Here is a 19,202-nt window from a genome sequence, read left to right as displayed (position 1 = left end):
TTCTATGAATGGTGCCTTGTCCCTTGTGTGATTTTTTTAGATTGATAAATATTCCATCCATCCATCTATCTGGGTCATTCTATAATTAGGGGTACATTTAGAATTTGACGATGTGAAGAAAAATGTTCCTTTTCCCAAAAATCCAAACACGACCTTACAAAGCTGCTTTGAAACAATCTATATTGTATAAAATGCTATATTAATAAAAGTGATCTGTAGGAATATGTGCTTAAAATACCATCTATGTTTGCTACTGCCCACCATGTTACCTTTAATGGGTAACACAGGTGACAGGTAACTTAGTTGACATTTTAGTGTTTTGGGCCTATTCTCAACATTGATGCCTAGAACTGCTGAGCATATGGTATGTTCAGAAATATATTTTCATAAACAACAGTTAAACTGTTTCAGCAATAATACTTGTGTAACACTGTTGACAGTCAACTAATCCACTCTTAACACAGGTTGGCTAGTTTAACCAATATTAAGGGAAAGAGAAGGAACATAACTTCTAGTAGTTCACCCATGTGCTTCTATAGGAAATATCATCATACTGTGCAAATTATTTTCTTATAGTTGACCATGCTTTTTCGGACACAAATAAAACAAGTTATATCACAATAAACACTTATTTTTGAAACGCACACTCAAATGTCTTGATAACCTAATCTAACTGAATTTCACTGAAACTATGAAATTAATTTATATTTGAGGTCATTTTCATGCTTTAATGCAGAGTAGAATGAGCAACTTTACAAAAACGGACAGCTGAATACCAGGGTTGTATATGTGATACGAACATAATTTTTGAACAATTTTTGATATGGCTTTTTCAACATATAGTAGTGTGATTGGGAAAAATATAAGTATATAGGTACTAGAAAATTAAGCATCAGGGATTTATACCCTTGTGAAAAAAACAGCATATGCTGGTAGGTATGTTTTGATGCTGGAATGCTGGATGGTTTATGCTGGTCATGTTGCTGCTCAAGGACCAGCTTAAACCAGCATCAAAACATACCTACCAGCATATGCTGTTTTTATTTTTTATTTTTTTTCTCACCTGGGTATTGATGAAAATATATTAAAAACATACTTGACGGACATGAGATGTTCCCACGATTCTAGAATGACCCATCTATCTATCTATCTATCTATCTATCTATCTATCTATCTATCTATCTATCCCTACATGTACATTTGGAAAACAACACGAAAACAAAACTTGTAATACTTATAGTTATGCTAAAGGTGAACTCTTTGGTGTTGTTTTTTTTTTTTTTTTCCATTAACTCGTCTTGAACTTACACTGACACCTAGTGGGAGCATCAATAAAACAAAGTAATAGCTGTTTGGTTACCTTACGAGTGCCAGTGCAGACAGCCCTGGTGAAAAAAACAGCATATGCTGGTAGGTATGTTTTGATGCTGGGATGCTGGTTAGGTAGGTTTTGATGCTGGTTTATGCTGGTCCTTTGCTGGTTCATGCTGTTCCTTGACCAACAACATGACCAGCAAAAAACAGCAAAGGACCAGCTTAAACCAGCTAAGGACCAGCATAAACCAGCAAAGGACCAGCTTAAACCAGCATCAAAACCTACCTAACCAGCATTCCAGCATCAAAACATACCTACCAGCATATGCTGGTTTTTTCACCAAGGCTAGCTCCAGTTGTCTATACATCCATTCATCTTCCAGACCGTGTGTATACGGTTTTGGGGCCTATTCCAGCTTATATTAATAGTCATCCACACGTAATTTATTTTGCAAAGGTGTATAATATTGCGAATATAACATAAAAACCATAGAATGATTCATTTAGAGGCCATATAACCCTAACCATCAGCTGTTGCTCAGCGGCCATATTTGTAACATTGACCGCCAGCAGTCTTCCTGTTTACCTGAGTGAGCAAATAAAATCGTTTAAAATCATTAAAGATTATTTTCTAACAATACATTCTGAGAATAAATTAATTGTTCCTCTTTATGTCAAATCACACGCTGTACAATAAACTCCAGAGATTTTTAAAAACCGATCTGGCTAATGCACAGGCGCGTTTGAAAGTAAACACGTGTTTGGCTTATTTAACAAAAAGTGGGAGTACAGTCATATTTCGCGTTATGATTCCTTACCTATGAGTGGCTGTAATGTCTTTTTAAGTGTTTGGCTAGACAAGTTGAGGAATGCAATTAAAACAGTTGAGGAATGCAAGTAACTGTTACACCGTTTAAAAAGAACAAATTATTTCTTTAATTTAAGTGTAAATCGTTTTGTGTGCGTGTGTGTGTGCGTGTGTGTGTTTCAAGGGAAAATGTCTTATTTTTTTTTATGATCTGCATTTAAATGTATAATATTATCACGTGTTTCTAATTTGCAGGCTACTCATTTTTAGCTTTGCACTAGCACTAGCTCACCAACAGAGGGAAGAATGACATTACATCTTGTAGCAAGCTAGGACTTAAATAAAATGTTTAATGAATGTGATTGTAGGTTGCCATGGCTGTTTATAAAAATCACTCATACATCAGTTGAAAAATACACAGTGCTCTCTGCAGGCTTTCACATGACAGATATGTATTTTTCACATTGCTTTCTACCTAGGCACATTGCGCTTCCTCACCCAGGCACATACCCACGTAACATGTAACATATTAATGTTTCACTGAGAGTATATTCATTGTTACATAATGTATGAACCTAAAAGTTCATACATTAGAAGAGTTAGATGTGACAAAAACTCAGAGGGCATTGTCAGTTGTGTGTGAGTAGATTCCTATATTTTGCTCTACATTATATTGCATGTAGTCCTCATGTTTTGTGTACATTTCATCTTTATTTATCACACAGATCTTATAGTCTGTGAGTACATGTGTCTGAAGTTTGTGGCGTCCGTTATCAGCAAATGGTCTGAAATGTTTGTCATTGTCTGAACGTGTGTTTTCGTGCAGGTGTCAGCTATCTGTAATCAGAAAACGTGACTGTGCCGCTCACAGGTGTCATCCTTTAATACTAATGTGGCCAGGTTTGCGTGTGGACAGTTGCTGGGGTTAAAAGGTTCAGAGAGGAGAATATGGGGTCATGATCAGCATGAAATGGACAGTTTAGCATGGTTGATCTTTCATTTGTGGTCTTCTTTCTGCTTCTTTTGCTGGTACTTCCTGTACTGGTGCTGAATTGTAGTTGCTGCCTTGTCAGCAGAGGATTTGGTGTGTCCATTACTGGAAGAGGAATCTAAAAAACACGCAAGATAATGGATAAAACTGAGAAGCTTTAAAGAATATTTAGTGATTTTATAAATATTTTAGATATAAATATATATATATATATATATATACACACACACACACACACACACACACATATATATATATATATATATATATATATATATATATATATAATATTTAAAATATATAAAGATATTTTATTACAGTTTTTGTTTCAGAATACAATTTCAGAATAGTTCATACTTACTCTTTCTGTAAACTCCTATGCTGTTCCTTCTCTGGCCCTCAAACTGCAAAGCAAAAAAAAAAAATTGTATCCTTTTAATTGTATCAATTTATCAGTTTAATTATCAAAAATGTGTAATCATTGCAGTGCTATCAAGACATTGCTTTGTTTATTTGAGCATCCTGACCAGCCTGGCATAGCAACAGTACTTAAACCAATAGTGTTAGTTTGGGGGTGGAGCTATCTATTTTTCAGCCAATAGTAGATGGGGAAATGTTTGGGTTTGAAACCTGTTGCACTTCTACTAGGTAATTCCACTTTCAGTGGATAATTCTCATATTGTTCCAAACTTTCTTTTCTGGAACACAATTTTTTTTCATATTTGATGGTTATTTTCTGTCCTCTGACCTTGGCATCAAATAGCATATTTGCAAGCATGTAAACTTATTATGGGGGAATGATTTGATCATAAATTATTTATGTTTGTAATATAGTTTGTCTTATGGACCACTTTTATGTTTTGTTTTTTTCACTGTATGAATACAGAAGCTAAAATATCAAGAAAAAATATAATTTCACGTGGGTAAGTAAAATGATGAGAACATTCATTTTGGGGGGCAAGCAATCTCTTTAATGAGATTCAGAAATTCACACAATCTTAAAAATGCTTTTACACCTGCTTTTACGTCACTACTTTGAGGTCCACAAAAGTGTCAGCATTTCCTTGTGTCCTTGAATGCACAAAAGCATCAGCCATGACAGTCTTATCACTCGTGTCGCCTCTCTGTCTTTCCTGCTGGAATGTGCGAGACATGGTGGCACAGACAGATCGCACAGGTGTGAGACATCTCTGCCGGGACATTCCACACATGCCACTGCAGGGTTACTGTGCAATTCAGTGCATTCATCCCGTTGGGGTCATGTCATGGTCATTATGGGCACTCTACTCCGTGCACTAGCAATTATTTTCACTCAAATGGAACATGTCTATTTCAGAGAAATGCTATATAATAAGAAATGTGCATGAAAGAGTCTGAGAGTCTTTCTTAGATGCTTTTAATAAGGCACTGCATGACACGTAATTAATCTTTAAAAGGACCTTGTGGCCCCTACGTAACACTGCATTTGATAGGAAAGTTTTTACTTTCCTAAAAGTAGTTTACTTGATGTCATCTGTTACTGGATGATATCTGGTAATGGTAAACATAAACATCTAATTTGATGGACACGCTATCAGTACAAATTAGAACTGGTGTAGCAGAGCTTGAAAGCTAATGCAAAGAAAGTGCACTGATGTCATCACTTTAGTAAATTATTAACTGTAAACCATTAGCAGCCTGATTTAACTGTTTCAGCAAATGCCAAAAGGAAAGCAGCTTTGCTTTCTTTAGTAAGAAGACTTATATAGGTGATTGTCCCCATAATCAGTGTTTTGATATGATTTGGATAAAAATGTCTGCTAAATGACTCTTTATACTCTTAACAGTTTATATATTATGTAAGAAGGTTAAGAATTCAAATGGAAATAAATTCATATTTAATGAAATATTAATGTCAGGGGCATTTCCACCGAAGAGATAAGGGAGACAGTGTCTCCTCAAAATACTGGATTAGAAAAAATTCATAGTACAAAACTAAAACAATGCCAGTATTATATAATATAACATAAAAAATATATATATATATAAACCACTTTTTTTGTTTTTGTGTTCTTTTAGTAATATTGTCACAGCAACACCAGCATGTAAAGTTACAATGGGGTCCGCGTCTCTCTCGCCTCCACTGAGCCCGTTGAGTTTTAACAGACCCCCTAAAGCGTGCGGTGACTTTTGTGGGGGGGTAATTGAGAATCAATGGAGGAAAGACACGAGACAGGAGGCAATGCCTCCATTGCAATATGATTGGATATGACAGGTTATGATCGACTGTGATTGGTTAATGCAATAAATCCCGCCTCTTGTGTTCATGCACGTTCCACATTTGCGAATCAGTCTGAATTAAGTAAGTAAGTAAACTACTCACACACTTAGATATAACCACTTTATGTCAAAATAAGACTTAAACATGGAAACATGATCTGTAGGAGTTTTTAGTGAGTAATCAACTTGATAAAGTAAATCTCAGTGTCTGTGACCAGTATTTACTGAGCTTTGATGACTGACAATTCAAAAATACAGCTGAGGTCAAAAGTTTACATTCCCCTTTCAGAATCATTAAAAATATTAATTATTTTACCAAAATAGGAGACATTATACAAAATACATGTTTTTATTTAGTTAGTACTGACCTGAATAAGATATTCCACATAAAAAAATATATTTACATATAGTCGACAAGAGAAAATAATAGTTAAATTTATAAAAATGACCCAGTTCAAAAGTTTACACCCCCTTGATTCTTAATACTGTGTTGTTACATGAATTATGAAGTATGATTTTGAGATCCATCTTTTCACACTGAGGACAACTGAGGGACTCATATGCAACTATTACAGAAGGTTCAAATGCTCACTGATACTCCAGAAGGAAACACAATGCATTAAGAGCTGGAGGGTGAAAACTTTTTGAATTTAAAGATCAGGGTAAATATAACTTATTTTGTCTTCTGGGAAACATGTAACTGTCTTCTGTAGCTTCTGAAGGACAGTACTAAATGAAAACAAATATGATATTTAGGCAAAATAAGAAAAATGTACACATCTTCATTCTGTTCCAAAGTTTTCACCCCATGGCTCTTAATGCATGGTTTTATCTCCTGGAGCATCAGTGAGCATTTGAACCTTCTGTAATAGTTGCATACGAGTCCCTCAGTTGTCCTCATTATGAAAAGATGGATCTCAAAACCATACAGTCATTGTTGGAAAAGGCTCAAATAAACCAAAATGCTGGAAAACTAAAGAGTTTGTGGGAATTTTCTGAAGAACAGCAAGCAGTTTAACTGTTAAGAACAAACAAGGGACTCATGAGCATCTATCGCTAAACAAAAAAACACAGCTGTGGATCATTCAGGTAACAACACAGTATTAAGAATCAAGGGGATGTAAACTTTTGAACCGGGTCATTTTTATAAATTCAACCATTATTTTCTATTGTGGACTATATGTAAACATATTTTATGTGAAATATCTTATTCAGGTCAGTACTAAATAAACAACAACATTTCGTATGATCCCTCTTATATTGGTTAAATAATTAACATTTTAATGATTCTGAAAGGGGGGGTGTAAACTTCTGACTTCAACTGTAGCTAAAAGTTAACTATTAAGAATAATAGCTTAGAAATAAAATATATTGTTTAAATTGTTACTGTCTTGAGTTATTATTTTGGAATAAATGTAAAATGCTTAAAAACATGAATTGCTGCATATTTGAACAACATTTTAGTACTTGTAATACAAAATAGTTGCACTATGATTAGTAAACTGTGAGAAATACAGGGATATCTGCTAGTTAAAATATTTACTCTGTTTATCTGTAGTGTCTTTCTTTAACCACAGAATTGTAAATCTATTAAGAAACAGGCCTGCTGTTTAAGCAGAACCTCAGGACCTCTCTTTTAGAGACCGTAATGCATTAAGACACAAATCCTTCTCCATTGGATTACAGGCACCTGAGCGATGTCCAAGCCTAGATATTCTGAGGTTAGCTGAGAGGGAATATCTCTGTGCACTGGCCTTAAATGGCTCCTGATCATGTCTTACAATAACTGGAAGTCATATTGCGCAACTTCAGTAGAATGATATAACAGGATCCAGCAGCCAGGAATGTGAGGTTAAGCTTACATGGAAGCTAACAGTAAGAAAGAAACCCAAAAATGAGAGCAAAGCACTGAACAAGGGCCACCCACATAGATAAGGGCCACATTAAAATTCTCATCTCTTTGTCCACCCACCAACGTTGCCCTCTTTCACCCTCACCTTTACTCTCTCAAAAAGATCTTTTGAAAGTACAGTCCTTTCAGTGTGAATTTGATAAGCAGACTACTGCAAGTGTAACTTTGAGGATGAATCTCATTAAGTACTGTAGTGGTCATATTTTTACTTTTAAAAATGTTTTTCTTTGTATTAAACGGTATGTGATTTTTATATGTTCTTGGTGAGATTAAAGCTTGAAAAAAAATATTGGTAGGGTTCTTTTGGGGTTTAAGCGGTTGTGTATAATAGCTAAGAAACAGTTAAGAATTTCACCTCCTCTGAACGACTTCCTTTCCGACTGTGGGAGACAGAGTGGACCTGCCATGGCAGTGGCTGAGACACCATGTACGGAAGAGGTTCCTGTTGACGTACCCACCGAACACCCAGCTGAAACACAAGAGACACAGCAGGATCAGTGTGTATGTGTGTGTGTATTGTGTATGTGTTTCAGTATTTTTTTTTTTTTTTTGATGTATGCACGTTTTTCCATTTGAGACTGCATATTGTCTCTTTAAGACAAAGCCAGGCGTCATCAGGTCTGTTGGTTTGACTCATGATGTGTCATGATCTTGCATGCTAAGCTGTCATTAGAAAGCATCCATCTTGTCCCCTGGGAATTAAATCAACTCTTGTGGAACAAATATACTAGCCGTGTCAAAACTTAAGTGATGTAGTTCCTGCAATCTCATTTCCATTGTTTATCAAGGATATTAAGGCTCTGAATTGCAATGCCATGCACCCTAATATCTTTATTACTGAGACTCAAGGATGTTGTATGATTAACCAGCTAGAAATTAAAATGTGGACATGAAAGAATTTTGATATAACACATTCTATATTATTATTATTATTATTATTATTATTATTATTATTATTGAGTGGCAATACAATGGTGGCGTTATGGTACCTGGTACTGTATCCTGATAGATACCATAGTACTAAATGATTACCATAATGCACCATGGTATTTAAGGGTGAATTCATTAATTAATTCATTTATTCAATCAATTTTCACCTTTTTTTTACTTTTGTTATATAAATATCTCCGATTGTCTTTGAAACATTTTACCATGCCTTCATTTTTTTCTTGTTTTTTTTTTTGTTTTGTTTTTTTGTTTATTTTATTGTTTATTTATTTTTTATTGCCTTGTCCCAAATCTTAAAATGTGAAAATGCCTCAAGAAATATTATTTATTTATATATTTATTTATTTCATTGCCTTGTCACAATCTTAAAATATGAAAATGCCTCATAAAATATTATTATATGATCACAATCATCTAAAAGTAAATGCTAAAAGGAAAATAAACAGAAGCCATTTCTTTAATATTTTATTTATGTATTTATTTTTTCATTCATTAATTTTTTCAATCATGTTTCATATTTTTTTCGTTTCATTATATGAATATCCCTGACTGTCTTTGAAACATTTTACAATGCCTTATTTTTTTAATATGTTTTCTTCAATTTATTTGATTTGATTTGATTTGATTTAATCAGTCTTACAATGTAAATGCCTCATAAAATACTATTATATCTCATGCTCATCTAAACTAAAAGGACAATAACCATAAACCATTTGTATTTTTTAAAATGGAAAAATGTTATTTATTTATTTACTTACTTACTTGGTTATTTATAAAAAATAATATTAGTAATAATAAGTATGACTGTCCCTCAGTCGTGACATCATTTCCACCTTGTCCAGCAACTGGGGGAAGTGACAGTAATCTTCCTGTGATGCATGAATGCTGGATATTTACATATTAAGCTGGTGAGAGAAACACCTCTAAAAGTTACTTTAAAGAATATATGTTCACAAAATGTTTTGGCACCTTCTTGCACCTTCTTGCACCTTCTTGACCATATGTGTCTATATGTTCCAAAGTGCTTGGAAATGTATGCATGTTCTCTCTCATTTCCAAGTTGTCAGTAAGAAAAGAACCTTTTTAAATAATAAAATAAATAAATAATTCTGATATTTCCCCATGTGATATGACTGATTCCTCTCATCATATTTGTCTAGCATCTAGCATTTTTGTCATAGCTCATAATGTTTGGCATATGAAACTATGACAAGAATTTTAGTCAACTGAACCGCTTTTTACTGGTATGTTGACGATTGGCGACAAATGCACAGATAGATGTAATCTAATGAGTTGCCTTACCTGTTCAGCCACTCTCACCATCATGTACATGGCTGTTAGCATTGTCACCAGCATTTTGAAAGTCTTTTCACTGTCTTTGTGTTTTTCTTAAGGTAGTCCCGTTCAGAGCACGTCAACCGTGGTAATACTCAGAGAAGTCAAGGATCTAGAGCTGCATCTTTCTATTCATCCAGACACACTCACACGGCTAAGTCATTTAAAGAGCTTTGCGTTACAGAAATAGGAGGCAAGTAATCTTTTCCTATGCGCACATGAGCGTTTATCCTTGTGGGTAGAGCTTTAACCTCATCCTGAGCCAGGCATTACATTAAACTTGAATTACTTGAACTGGACTCAAAGGAATAATAAGGAACTACCTAGAACACTGAAAAGTGAGAAAAACAAAGGCAAGCACTAGTTCACACATGTATGTACTTTTCATATGCATTTATATATGCTATTTATATGTGGTGTTCAACATTTCAGTATAATTTTGAATGAATATAATATCCACATCATTGATTCTGAATTTACCTCCAGGGATCAAAATCTGTGGAGCTTTTAAGGGAATTTAAATTAATTCATAATTAATTAAACATTTGAAATGTTTCCTCCGAAGAGGCAAGGGAGGCAGTGTCTCCTCAAAATATTGGATGACCAAAAAAATCCACAGTACAAAAATAAAACAATGCAAATATTACAAAATATAACATTAAAAAAGTGTATAAATCACTCATTGTTCTTAAAGGGGTCATCGGATGCCCATTTTCCAAAAGTTGATATGATTCTTTAGGGTCTTAATGAAAAGTCTATAATATACTTTGCATAAAAATTATCATTGGTAGTGTAAAACAACACCCATTTTACCTTGTGAAATGAGCTCTGCAAAAGTCATCCCATTCTGATGGATTGCTCCTTTAAATGCAAATGAGCTCTGCTCGCCCCGCCCCTCTCTTCTCTCTGTGGAGTGATGAGCTGTGCTTTGAGAGACTGTTTACTTTAGCCGCATTTAGCGTGTTTAGCCACGAAACTTGCTAACTAGCACTTTATTAGGAAAGGTGATTGCAGAGATTCATAATGATTTGGATTATGAATGATTTGCGTGGACATAGACGCATTTATGTAGATCAGGATGCGCATTCCCTTCACAAACAAACAGAATCCACTGCATCTTCAGTGGCTCAGATGTCAGGAGTAAATGACGACCACTATGTTCATTATTACATCCAGCAACACAACACCTTAGTCGCTCAATCAGAGATATTCTTGTCTAACTTACATCCCTGCTCCGGCATCGAAACAGTGGCAGTCGGACTGTTACAGCTGATTTAGGGCGGGTCTGAGGTAAGACGCTCATGTCAATCAACTATCGTGAGAGCAGCCTCTGTTGGTGTGAAGCCACACCGACAGGCAATGTTCAAACAACATGTGAAGAGTTCAGATGCAAAAGCCTCTAAATCCATCTGACGTATTTCTTTAAAATGAGCATTTCTTTCTGGCTACTTTGTATAGGTTTCTATGTAAGTACTGGTACTTCTGATTGGGCTGAGGCTGGAATTTAGTGAGTTTGAAGTAAAAGTATTTGATGGACGTATACTGTGTGTCAGGAGCATTCACTCAGTATCATCATCTCATTTTTGACCGAGATGGCTTTTGCATCTGAACTCTTCATGTAAAAGTGAACTTTGCATCCGATGACCCCTTTAAAAACATTGTCCAACAGCAACACCAGCAGGAAAGTTACAGCGGGAGTCCATGTCTCTCTCGCCCCTCCTGAGCCCATTTAGTTTTAAGAGACCCATTAAAGCTTGTAGTAAGATTGGTGTGGAGTAATTGAGATTGAATGGGGGAAAGTCATGTAAGAGGTGATATGATTGGATATTACTGGTTATGATCAGCTATGATTGGTTCATACGATAAATCCCGCCTCTTGTGTTCGTGTGCGTTCCATGTTCAAATCAGTTTAAATGACTAAGACTAATTTTAAAAAGTAAGTAAACAACTCACACACTTTGTCAAGTCAACATTGAACTTCAAATGGCCTGAAAACATGATTGTTACTTTTACAATTGTTACTGCCTTGAGTTATTATTTTGGAATAAATGTAGAATGCCTAAAAACACTAAACTGATGAGTTTTTACTTGGTTTTAATAAACAGTATACAATATAGATTTTTATTCTGGTAGTGCAAGTAATGCTTGTTTAACCAAACAAAAATGTGACTGGGACATGAATTTACATTTAATAATAAAAAGAAAAAGAAAGAAAGAATTTGTTAAACATTAGATTTAAATGCTTTTGTATTCCTTCACAAAAGTTTTGTTTTTCCCTCAAAAAAACATTTGCAAAACATTTGGGTTGAGTTCTTGTGAAATCTTATGTTCGCTTCCAAAAGCATTGAAATATTGCATTGAAATTCCTCTCATATTATTATCATGGTGCTCTGTCAAATACATTTACACCAGGACATCAGAAATCACATTTGTAAAGAAGTCTGCCTGTAAAGCAGATATTATCAAAGTACATGAATGTTCAGAATCTCTTGTCAACTAATCAGACTTCAATCAGTCAGTACCTGGATAGATAACAGAGCGTATGATGTCATTAATGAAGTCATCACTCCTGCATGGAGGCCAATCATGGTCGAATCCACAGCAGCACAATCCTTATCTATATATCATAAATGCATTAAAAATGATAGTAATTAAAACTGAGGTTTTAAATGTAGTGGTCGCCTTTGCAAACTTGTGTAACCAAATGTTGTGTAACCAAATGTTAACAGGTTAACAAGCTTTTCTGTAAAATGTTTTACTTGAAAAATCTATTTATGCTTGAAAATAAAAGCATTTATTTTTAAAATGACACTTGTTTCAGATTTTTGACAAAATATTTCTTATAGAAGTATTTTAAATCATCACATTGCATAAAACTGTAGGACATTTGTTTGGGTTATTTGGTACTTTTTGTGCTGCATGAGGGTTGTTGTTTTGTAAGTGTGTACGTGATCAAGAACTGCATGTGCGTAGATATCTAATGAACGGGGTGGGGGAAATTCCAAAAAAAGCAGACCTTATCACTCTCAAGGATCATATAAGAGCTCAATGTTAAGGCCATTCCCATTTCAGTTCCTTATTATGACAGCACAGCACACAGTTTAAGGAGGCATCAGTTCAGAAACATTAGGTAAGCCGTTTTTTTTTTTTCTTTCATACTAGAAAAGATGATGCAGTATGGCAATATGTCAGTGTTACCAATACTGACGACTACATATTTTGTTTTAAACCATTAGCAAAGTTTAGTATTTCAGTGATTTTATTAAATGCGACATTGCATTCATTTTGCATAGGTGTGATAGTATAGATGCATACTTTACATTTGATTTAACTGATGTGCAGTTTTGGATTTATGTGTAATGAATTATTCACTGGCGACTGCCTAATCCTTGCTGAGGAATGCAAAAGCATTGATTTTAATGAGAAATTAGCTTTCCATCTGTGTGGCTTGTGATAAGCATACTTATGACCCTCAGGAAAGAAGAAAGATGCATGTTAAGTGGTTGCTGGTGTATGAAACATAAAACGCTGGTTACATTGATGTATAGTCAAATGATAAAAAAAAAAAAAAAAAACTCCAGCTAATGTAATTTTGATATACAGGACAAACTGATATACGCACTATTAGACATCCAACCTGCAATGCCGCAAAATTATCAGAAAGTAATTAGCCCAGCACCATTACCATAATTTTGTTCCCCTAAGGCAAAGTGTCATCAATTTGTATGAATTGTGTTCCTCAGATGTATGCAGTTTAGAAAGGTTGGATATAATTTATTCTTTGTCAAGGATATAAACATCTAAAATGCAAAATACCTACCTGTTCTACAAAAAAAGCAGATTAATTAATCTTTTTATCAAGTCTATGAATCTATTGTCAGGTGTAGTCTGGATGACCTCTCAAGTTTTTGCTGCATAAAAATGAGATTAAGTTGACATTTAAGTTCACATTTGAATTGAATTTGACAGAATGTAATACAATCCAAGCTAAAACTTGCATTTTGTGTTTGCTTGTTGTACATATGTGTACCTGAGTTTATTTATTTGTTTATTTCAGTTTCTGAAGCAGAAAGTGTGACATACTTTAACATTATGTCATTTTTGGCCAACTGGTCAGTGTGATTCTTCGAATTGTAACGGACAATCAAATAAACATTCTAAGACAATGTCTCTATATCGGAAGAAAGTCCCAGACCCGGGGCCCCTTACTACTGAGATAGGTAAGAGTTACTGTAGCATCAGATTTCAATATCCATCATCCCATTATTAAGCATTTTTTTCCAAGCTTCATAGAGAACATCATAGCTTTCATGATTATTGCAAGAATATTGTAAGATTATAAAAAACATGATATTGCTACATACAACACTGGTTTTATTCACCCAATATGTTTCTCCTCCAGTGTCTGAAATTGACAGGGACAAGCATATTTTACTGCATATGCTGGACCTGCACAGGGAAAAGGTGGCACCTCTGGATCTTACATCAATGCAATATGTGAACACTCCAAGCACTGAAGATGACCTTCCACAGGACCCAACAGAGCTTGCAAATGCATTCCTCCGGCGACTCTGGATAAATAATCCCCAAGCCCGCAGCACTTGGTGCAAGGTACCAGTAGGAGATTACGGTTTGGACATGGATGAGAATTCACAATGTGCTATTAATCCTTTAGACCTGGTTACTGTCATCTACATGACAACAAATAGTTTCCTACAGCAAGAGATTGCCCAGCGAATGCTGCAGTGCAGCTTTGCAGTGCCTCTGTATCTTCCACCTATTCACCCAGAGAAGATCGGAACCATCCTCCTTTGTCCATTTAGAGGTGTTCTAGGTCAGTGGAAGTCAGCTTCTGAGGGGCCTGTCATGAAGAACATGGCCGATTCCAGGATGCCATTTCTCTCCGCAGTGAGGCTAGGTTGCCTCAATGTCTCAAAATCTCGAGTACTCAACCGTGTTCTTGGGGGTCCACACAAGCCTAATGACTACTTCATAAACTGTGGTATGGAGGGAGGGAGGCTGCCTCGAGTTCTGTCCGATGGTCTGGTGGAGGTTTGTTGGAACCTGCATTCAGGAGATCCTGAAGACAATGTCTTCTCTCGTCCTGTGCTAGTAGCAAATCTTCGCGGAGATGCAGCTGACTACGAAAAACAGATGAGTCTTCTGTGTTACACATCTGCAGTTCTCATAGTGTTCTGTGAAAGTTTTGGTGCCAAGGAACGAGAACTACTTAAATCATGGCGAGACAATACAAGCCACATGATTATAATCGACTGCTCAACATCAGTAGAGGATGGACAAGAGAATCATAATGAGAAAATGAAACAAAGGCTGATGAAAGATTTGGAACTGCCTGATGGAACAATGCTTAATGGCTGTGAAGGTGATGAGGAAGAAATTGCTGAGAACTTAAGAGATGTTCTGGATCGCTTCATTCCATACTTGCACACCACAAACCTCGTAGGTACAGCTGGTATGGCCAATGACCTTGACATTAATATTGATGAAGATGAGCTCTGTCGAATGGCATTCAGCGAAGCTGAAGAGGTCCTCAGTGGAATCGAAGATGGAGTGTCCAGCTATTTGGAGAACCAGCTGCCCCTGCAGGGTGCAGTGTGGAAACAGTTGTGCCAGCTGGAGAAAGAGGAGGCACGTCGCCAACAACATACATCCCAGAGCTTAACAGGGGAGAAGGAAAACCTTATAAAACAACTGCTTGATTATGAATTAACAACAGCCATGAGAGCCTTCACGGCAGCTTTGTGTTCATTTGACACTACCAAGCGGGCATTCTTTCTTTCTTGGATGAGGGTGAAGCTTGAAGTTATGCAGTTGGATAACCTGTCCCTTCAAAGGGAAGCAGATGAGGGCCAAATGCAAGAACCTTGCATTGGACTTGAACACTTCCTTAGAGAGATGGGACTGGTCTACGAACGATACTTCCGCGGCCCAAACAGTGACTTGTATGACATGTTCCGCTTACCATATATAGGTGCTGAACTTCTCCTTTATGGAGTTCCCCTTGAGCTCTATGATGGGGATGCCTCAGTATTTCCCATGAACTGGGTATACAGCGTTCTGTACGAGGTATACAAGCAGCTGCCAAAGTTCAGTCGTATGAGAGTTCTGACAATCCTAGGTTTCCACAACTCCAAGAACGCAGAGGTCTTATCTGCCTTGTTTGGCGTCAACTTCCCAAAGTGGGGTAGAAGGCATATCAAAGGGGCGTACATGCTTCTCCTCAGCCTGCCTGACAACTTCAGAATGGAGATGGATTGTGAATTTCTGTTGCTGATTAGCACAGAAGGTCTGAACTCCCAAACAGAAAGAAGTCTTGTGCATGACAGTGAACTGGCTACCTTTGTCAGTGGACTGAGTGACATTACACTAATAAATTTTCCAGATGAGGGTCAGAATGAAACAAGAAGCAATCTTCAGGTTGCTGCCAATGCTATTCTCTGCACACGAAACTTGGAGAGGAAGACTACCTTTCAGATTGCTTCAGAAGGAACAGGATTGGATGGGAAAATCATGAGTTGTGTAATTGATGTACTGAACACAGGACAGCTCCCAAATTTATCTAAAAGAGAAACACTTGCCACAAGTGAAACAAGAGGTATAAGTCATAACCTGCACAGCCCATGGACCAGCAGCTCTGTGACTTTACAAAATAATCAAATCCACAGTGATGCAATTCTCAGGCTAAAGAAAAGACTCTTGACTATTTTCCATGAAAAGGCAACAAATGGCCAGCCAACCTGCTTGGGTGCATTTATGGAGTATATGTTATGTATGTGGGAGAGAGTGAAAAATGGAAGTGTTGCCATAAAATTGGGAGACACGGTCACAGCTGATGCCATCATTGGCCTCTGCACAAAACTTGTACAGGGAGAGAAGCATCTTGGTGATCAACTGGATATTTGGGTTGAAGCATTGGACGATCACATAACAGAGTTGAAAGAATCGGCATCCCAAAATGGAGAACGTATGGATTCAGATAGGCTATTCAGAATCTTGACAGATGAAGCAACTACCCAAATCAGTACAGAGAAAGACCATATTAAGGCAAGTCTTTGGGACTACCTTAGGCAGGAAGACATTGATATTTCCCTTGTGGAAAATTACAAAGTAAACCTTCACAAAAAAGTAGACCACATTCAGGAGCAAATGACATCTGATGTTGCCCAGAAACTTGAGTCTGCTACCATTCGTCATGACATGACAATTAAGATGCAAGCCTTATTGACATCACTTGAAGCAGCCCTGGAGGTGAAGTTACGTTCACTCTTGCAGACCAGCAAGAACAATAACTGTGTGATAGAGGACAAGGAGCTTGAACGTGAATTTGTTAGCGTTTGGGAAAATATCCCATCCAACGTGAACGATCCCCCCTCAGAGATACAAGATATCTTTACAAGTATGGTGGAGCAACTAAAGAAAAACCTAAGTGACCGTGGTCTAAAAAAGCATAACATAAGACTCCAAGATGCAAACCAACTCAATGGCTTTAAAGTGAAGACTGCCCATTTTGCTTTGAGTAGTAAGATGAAGAAATCACTAAAGTACAACAAGAATGTTGCACAAAGGTTCACCAATAATTTGATCGAAGACTGTGACAGGAGAGTCTCAGAAAAAGTATGCCACAAAGAGGGCTACTCAGACAGCTACATGAGAGAGTTGCTTGCAATTGTGGACAAGGGTCTAGAAGTTTTAAAAGGTGAGTCATTCGTGATGGCTCCCAAATTTGAAGTGGATATCAAAGGATACGTCTGTGGCAAAGCTGCAGATTCTTTTCAAGAGGTGCAGGATTCATTCTTAAGAGAAAAGGAAATCAAAGAGAGATTCCTAAATGAGACCAGGGATAGACACATGCTGAATTTCATATATCAGTTCCGGAAAAGGGACCAGTGTCAAAAAGCTGCTCAAATGTTCACCAATCAATGCCTCAAGCCAACAGTCGAAGACTTCATTTACAACAGCTTGGAGAGACAGATATTTAATAATATGATCCAGAACCAAAATGCACGATTTTATAGCTCACCAAAGAAGTTCCACTACAGTCTTCTTAAAGAAATGCTAATAAAGGACAGCTTTGAGAATTTCCATGAGTACCTTCAGTCCCATGAGAGCTTCTGCCGGAAGAGTATCGAGAACTTTATCAGAGCTCATCTGTCAGGTTCTGTTATGATCGAAGACCGCAGAGAACAGCGAATGCACCAAATCTTTGATTGGGTGAAGAGGTGTATTACTCAGGTATCTGAATCTGAAACTGGGGCGCAGAGCAATGTTAGACAACTACTTGAGAAAGTATGTTCCAGCCTGGAGAGTCTGGAAAAAATCACTACGCCAACTCAAATCTTGAAGAAACCTTTGTTTGACATAAGTACGCATCGTGAGCATTTCTTTGCAAACCTAGAGGAATCGGTGTCTGAGTTATCCTCAGCAATTGCTCAGGAATTCATGGAGAATGAGGATGTCATTGAAGTCCCTGATGACCTCCCCGAAAAACTTAAGGATTTGCTATACGAAACAGTTAAGGGCTGCGATAAGCGTTGTCCTTTCTGCAAAGCTCCATGTGACCTGGAAGAAAAAGAACATAAAGTGCACGAAGCGGTTGTGCATCGCCCCAAAGGTCTAGTGTGTTACACCAATGCCAACTCCACCACTCTGTCCCACAACACCTGCTCAGCAGATATTGCAGGACAAAACCAGTTTCAAAACAGAGATACAGCGGGCCAGTCTCTGCCCTATAAGGAGTACCAATCCATCTACCCAGACTGGAAAATTTACCCAGAAGATCCTAGAAATAATGGGGCTGCAGTCTACTGGAGATACATGTTCATGAGGTACAACAGTAGATTTGCTCAAAAATATCAGTGTGCACCTGCAATTTTACCTGAAGCATGGGGAAAAATCACTCAGAAGGAGGCACTGCAGAGCCTGAGAGAGGCCTTTCAGATTACAGAGTGATAATGTCCTGCACCAGCATCATTATATCCCTGACTGTATTTCTGATGATTTCACTTTAGCTGATAAAACAGGTTACTATTACAGAACTTTCTCTAAATAAAATCAACAGGAGGTGAAATTCTGATTCATCACTTATATGCCAGCTGATGAACGAATTGATGAACGTTTTCTGTAATAATGTGGTTTAAAAACAGCCTGATATATTTACTTGTTTGCATCTTAAATATGTTAAAAGTAAAAATATATATCTATATATTGAAATTTAGTGATACTCACTGTAAAGAATGTCTTCTGATACTCTGCCAGTAAGATGTATGCCAACTGTCTTCCTTACAAATGTTGCAATGTTTTCATTACAAATAAACAAATGAAAAAAATAATTACAGAATGTCAATAAAAACTACTTTAAAATCTAGTGTGTTTTTATTCTTCTCTCTCATTTCTTTATCAGATTTGTATTACATGCAAGGTAGATCGCTATAAACAAATGAAGTTTTCATTGTTTTATGGAAATCTGAAGTATATTTCAAATGCAAAATGTTTATTTAATATATAATATTAATAATTAAATTATATTCTATATATATATATATATATTAATTTTTTTTAAATGAAGAGCTTTGTATAGAGAACCCTGTAATGATAACTGTATAAGAATCATGGGA

The 19,202-nt window shown here is 36.5% G+C and overlaps 2 protein-coding genes across 2 annotated transcripts; one reads left to right on the top strand and one right to left on the bottom strand.

Moving 5' to 3' along the window:
* Nucleotides 1–2,463: 2,463 nt before the first annotated feature.
* Nucleotides 2,464–9,891, bottom strand: LOC127177571 (uncharacterized). Its single transcript, XM_051129908.1, has 4 exons — nt 9,535–9,891; nt 7,640–7,753; nt 3,475–3,517; nt 2,464–3,231 (listed from the first exon to the last, which is right to left on the bottom strand). Exons 1-4 carry the CDS (start codon nt 9,586–9,588, stop codon nt 3,119–3,121), a joined length of 324 nt encoding a protein of 107 aa, XP_050985865.1. The 5' UTR covers nt 9,589–9,891; the 3' UTR covers nt 2,464–3,118.
* A 2,732-nt stretch (nt 9,892–12,623) lies between these two features.
* On the top strand, nt 12,624–18,952 carry si:dkey-202l22.6 (interferon-induced very large GTPase 1). The gene is made up of 3 exons (XM_051130062.1): nt 12,624–12,697; nt 13,625–13,787; nt 13,970–18,952. The coding sequence occupies exons 2-3, from the start codon at nt 13,733–13,735 to the stop codon at nt 18,535–18,537; spliced, it is 4,623 nt and encodes a 1,540-aa protein (XP_050986019.1). The 5' UTR covers nt 12,624–12,697; nt 13,625–13,732; the 3' UTR covers nt 18,538–18,952.
* Nucleotides 18,953–19,202: the final 250 nt, after the last annotated feature.

The sequence above is a fragment of the Labeo rohita genome, chromosome 15, assembly GCF_022985175.1.
Source record: "Labeo rohita strain BAU-BD-2019 chromosome 15, IGBB_LRoh.1.0, whole genome shotgun sequence".
NCBI lineage: Eukaryota > Metazoa > Chordata > Actinopteri > Cypriniformes > Cyprinidae > Labeo > Labeo rohita.
The sequence above is the reverse complement of the archived record's forward strand: the minus strand, read 5'-3'. Positions and strand labels throughout refer to the sequence as shown.

Coding starts and splice junctions, on each gene's coding strand:
- si:dkey-202l22.6 (XM_051130062.1), top strand. CDS start 13,733: ATGTCTCTATATCGGAAGAAAGTCCCAGACCCGGGGCCCCTTACTACT. Junction 13,788..13,969: donor GCCCCTTACTACTGAGATAG/GTAAGAGTTACT, acceptor TTTCTCCTCCAG/TGTCTGAAATTGACAGGGAC.
- LOC127177571 (XM_051129908.1), bottom strand. CDS start 9,588: ATGCTGGTGACAATGCTAACAGCCATGTACATGATGGTGAGAGTGGCT. Junction 7,754..9,534: donor TGGTGAGAGTGGCTGAACAG/GTAAGGCAACTC, acceptor CTTGTGTTTCAG/CTGGGTGTTCGGTGGGTACG. Junction 3,518..7,639: donor AAGGAAGTCGTTCAGAGGAG/GTGAAATTCTTA, acceptor TTTGCTTTGCAG/TTTGAGGGCCAGAGAAGGAA.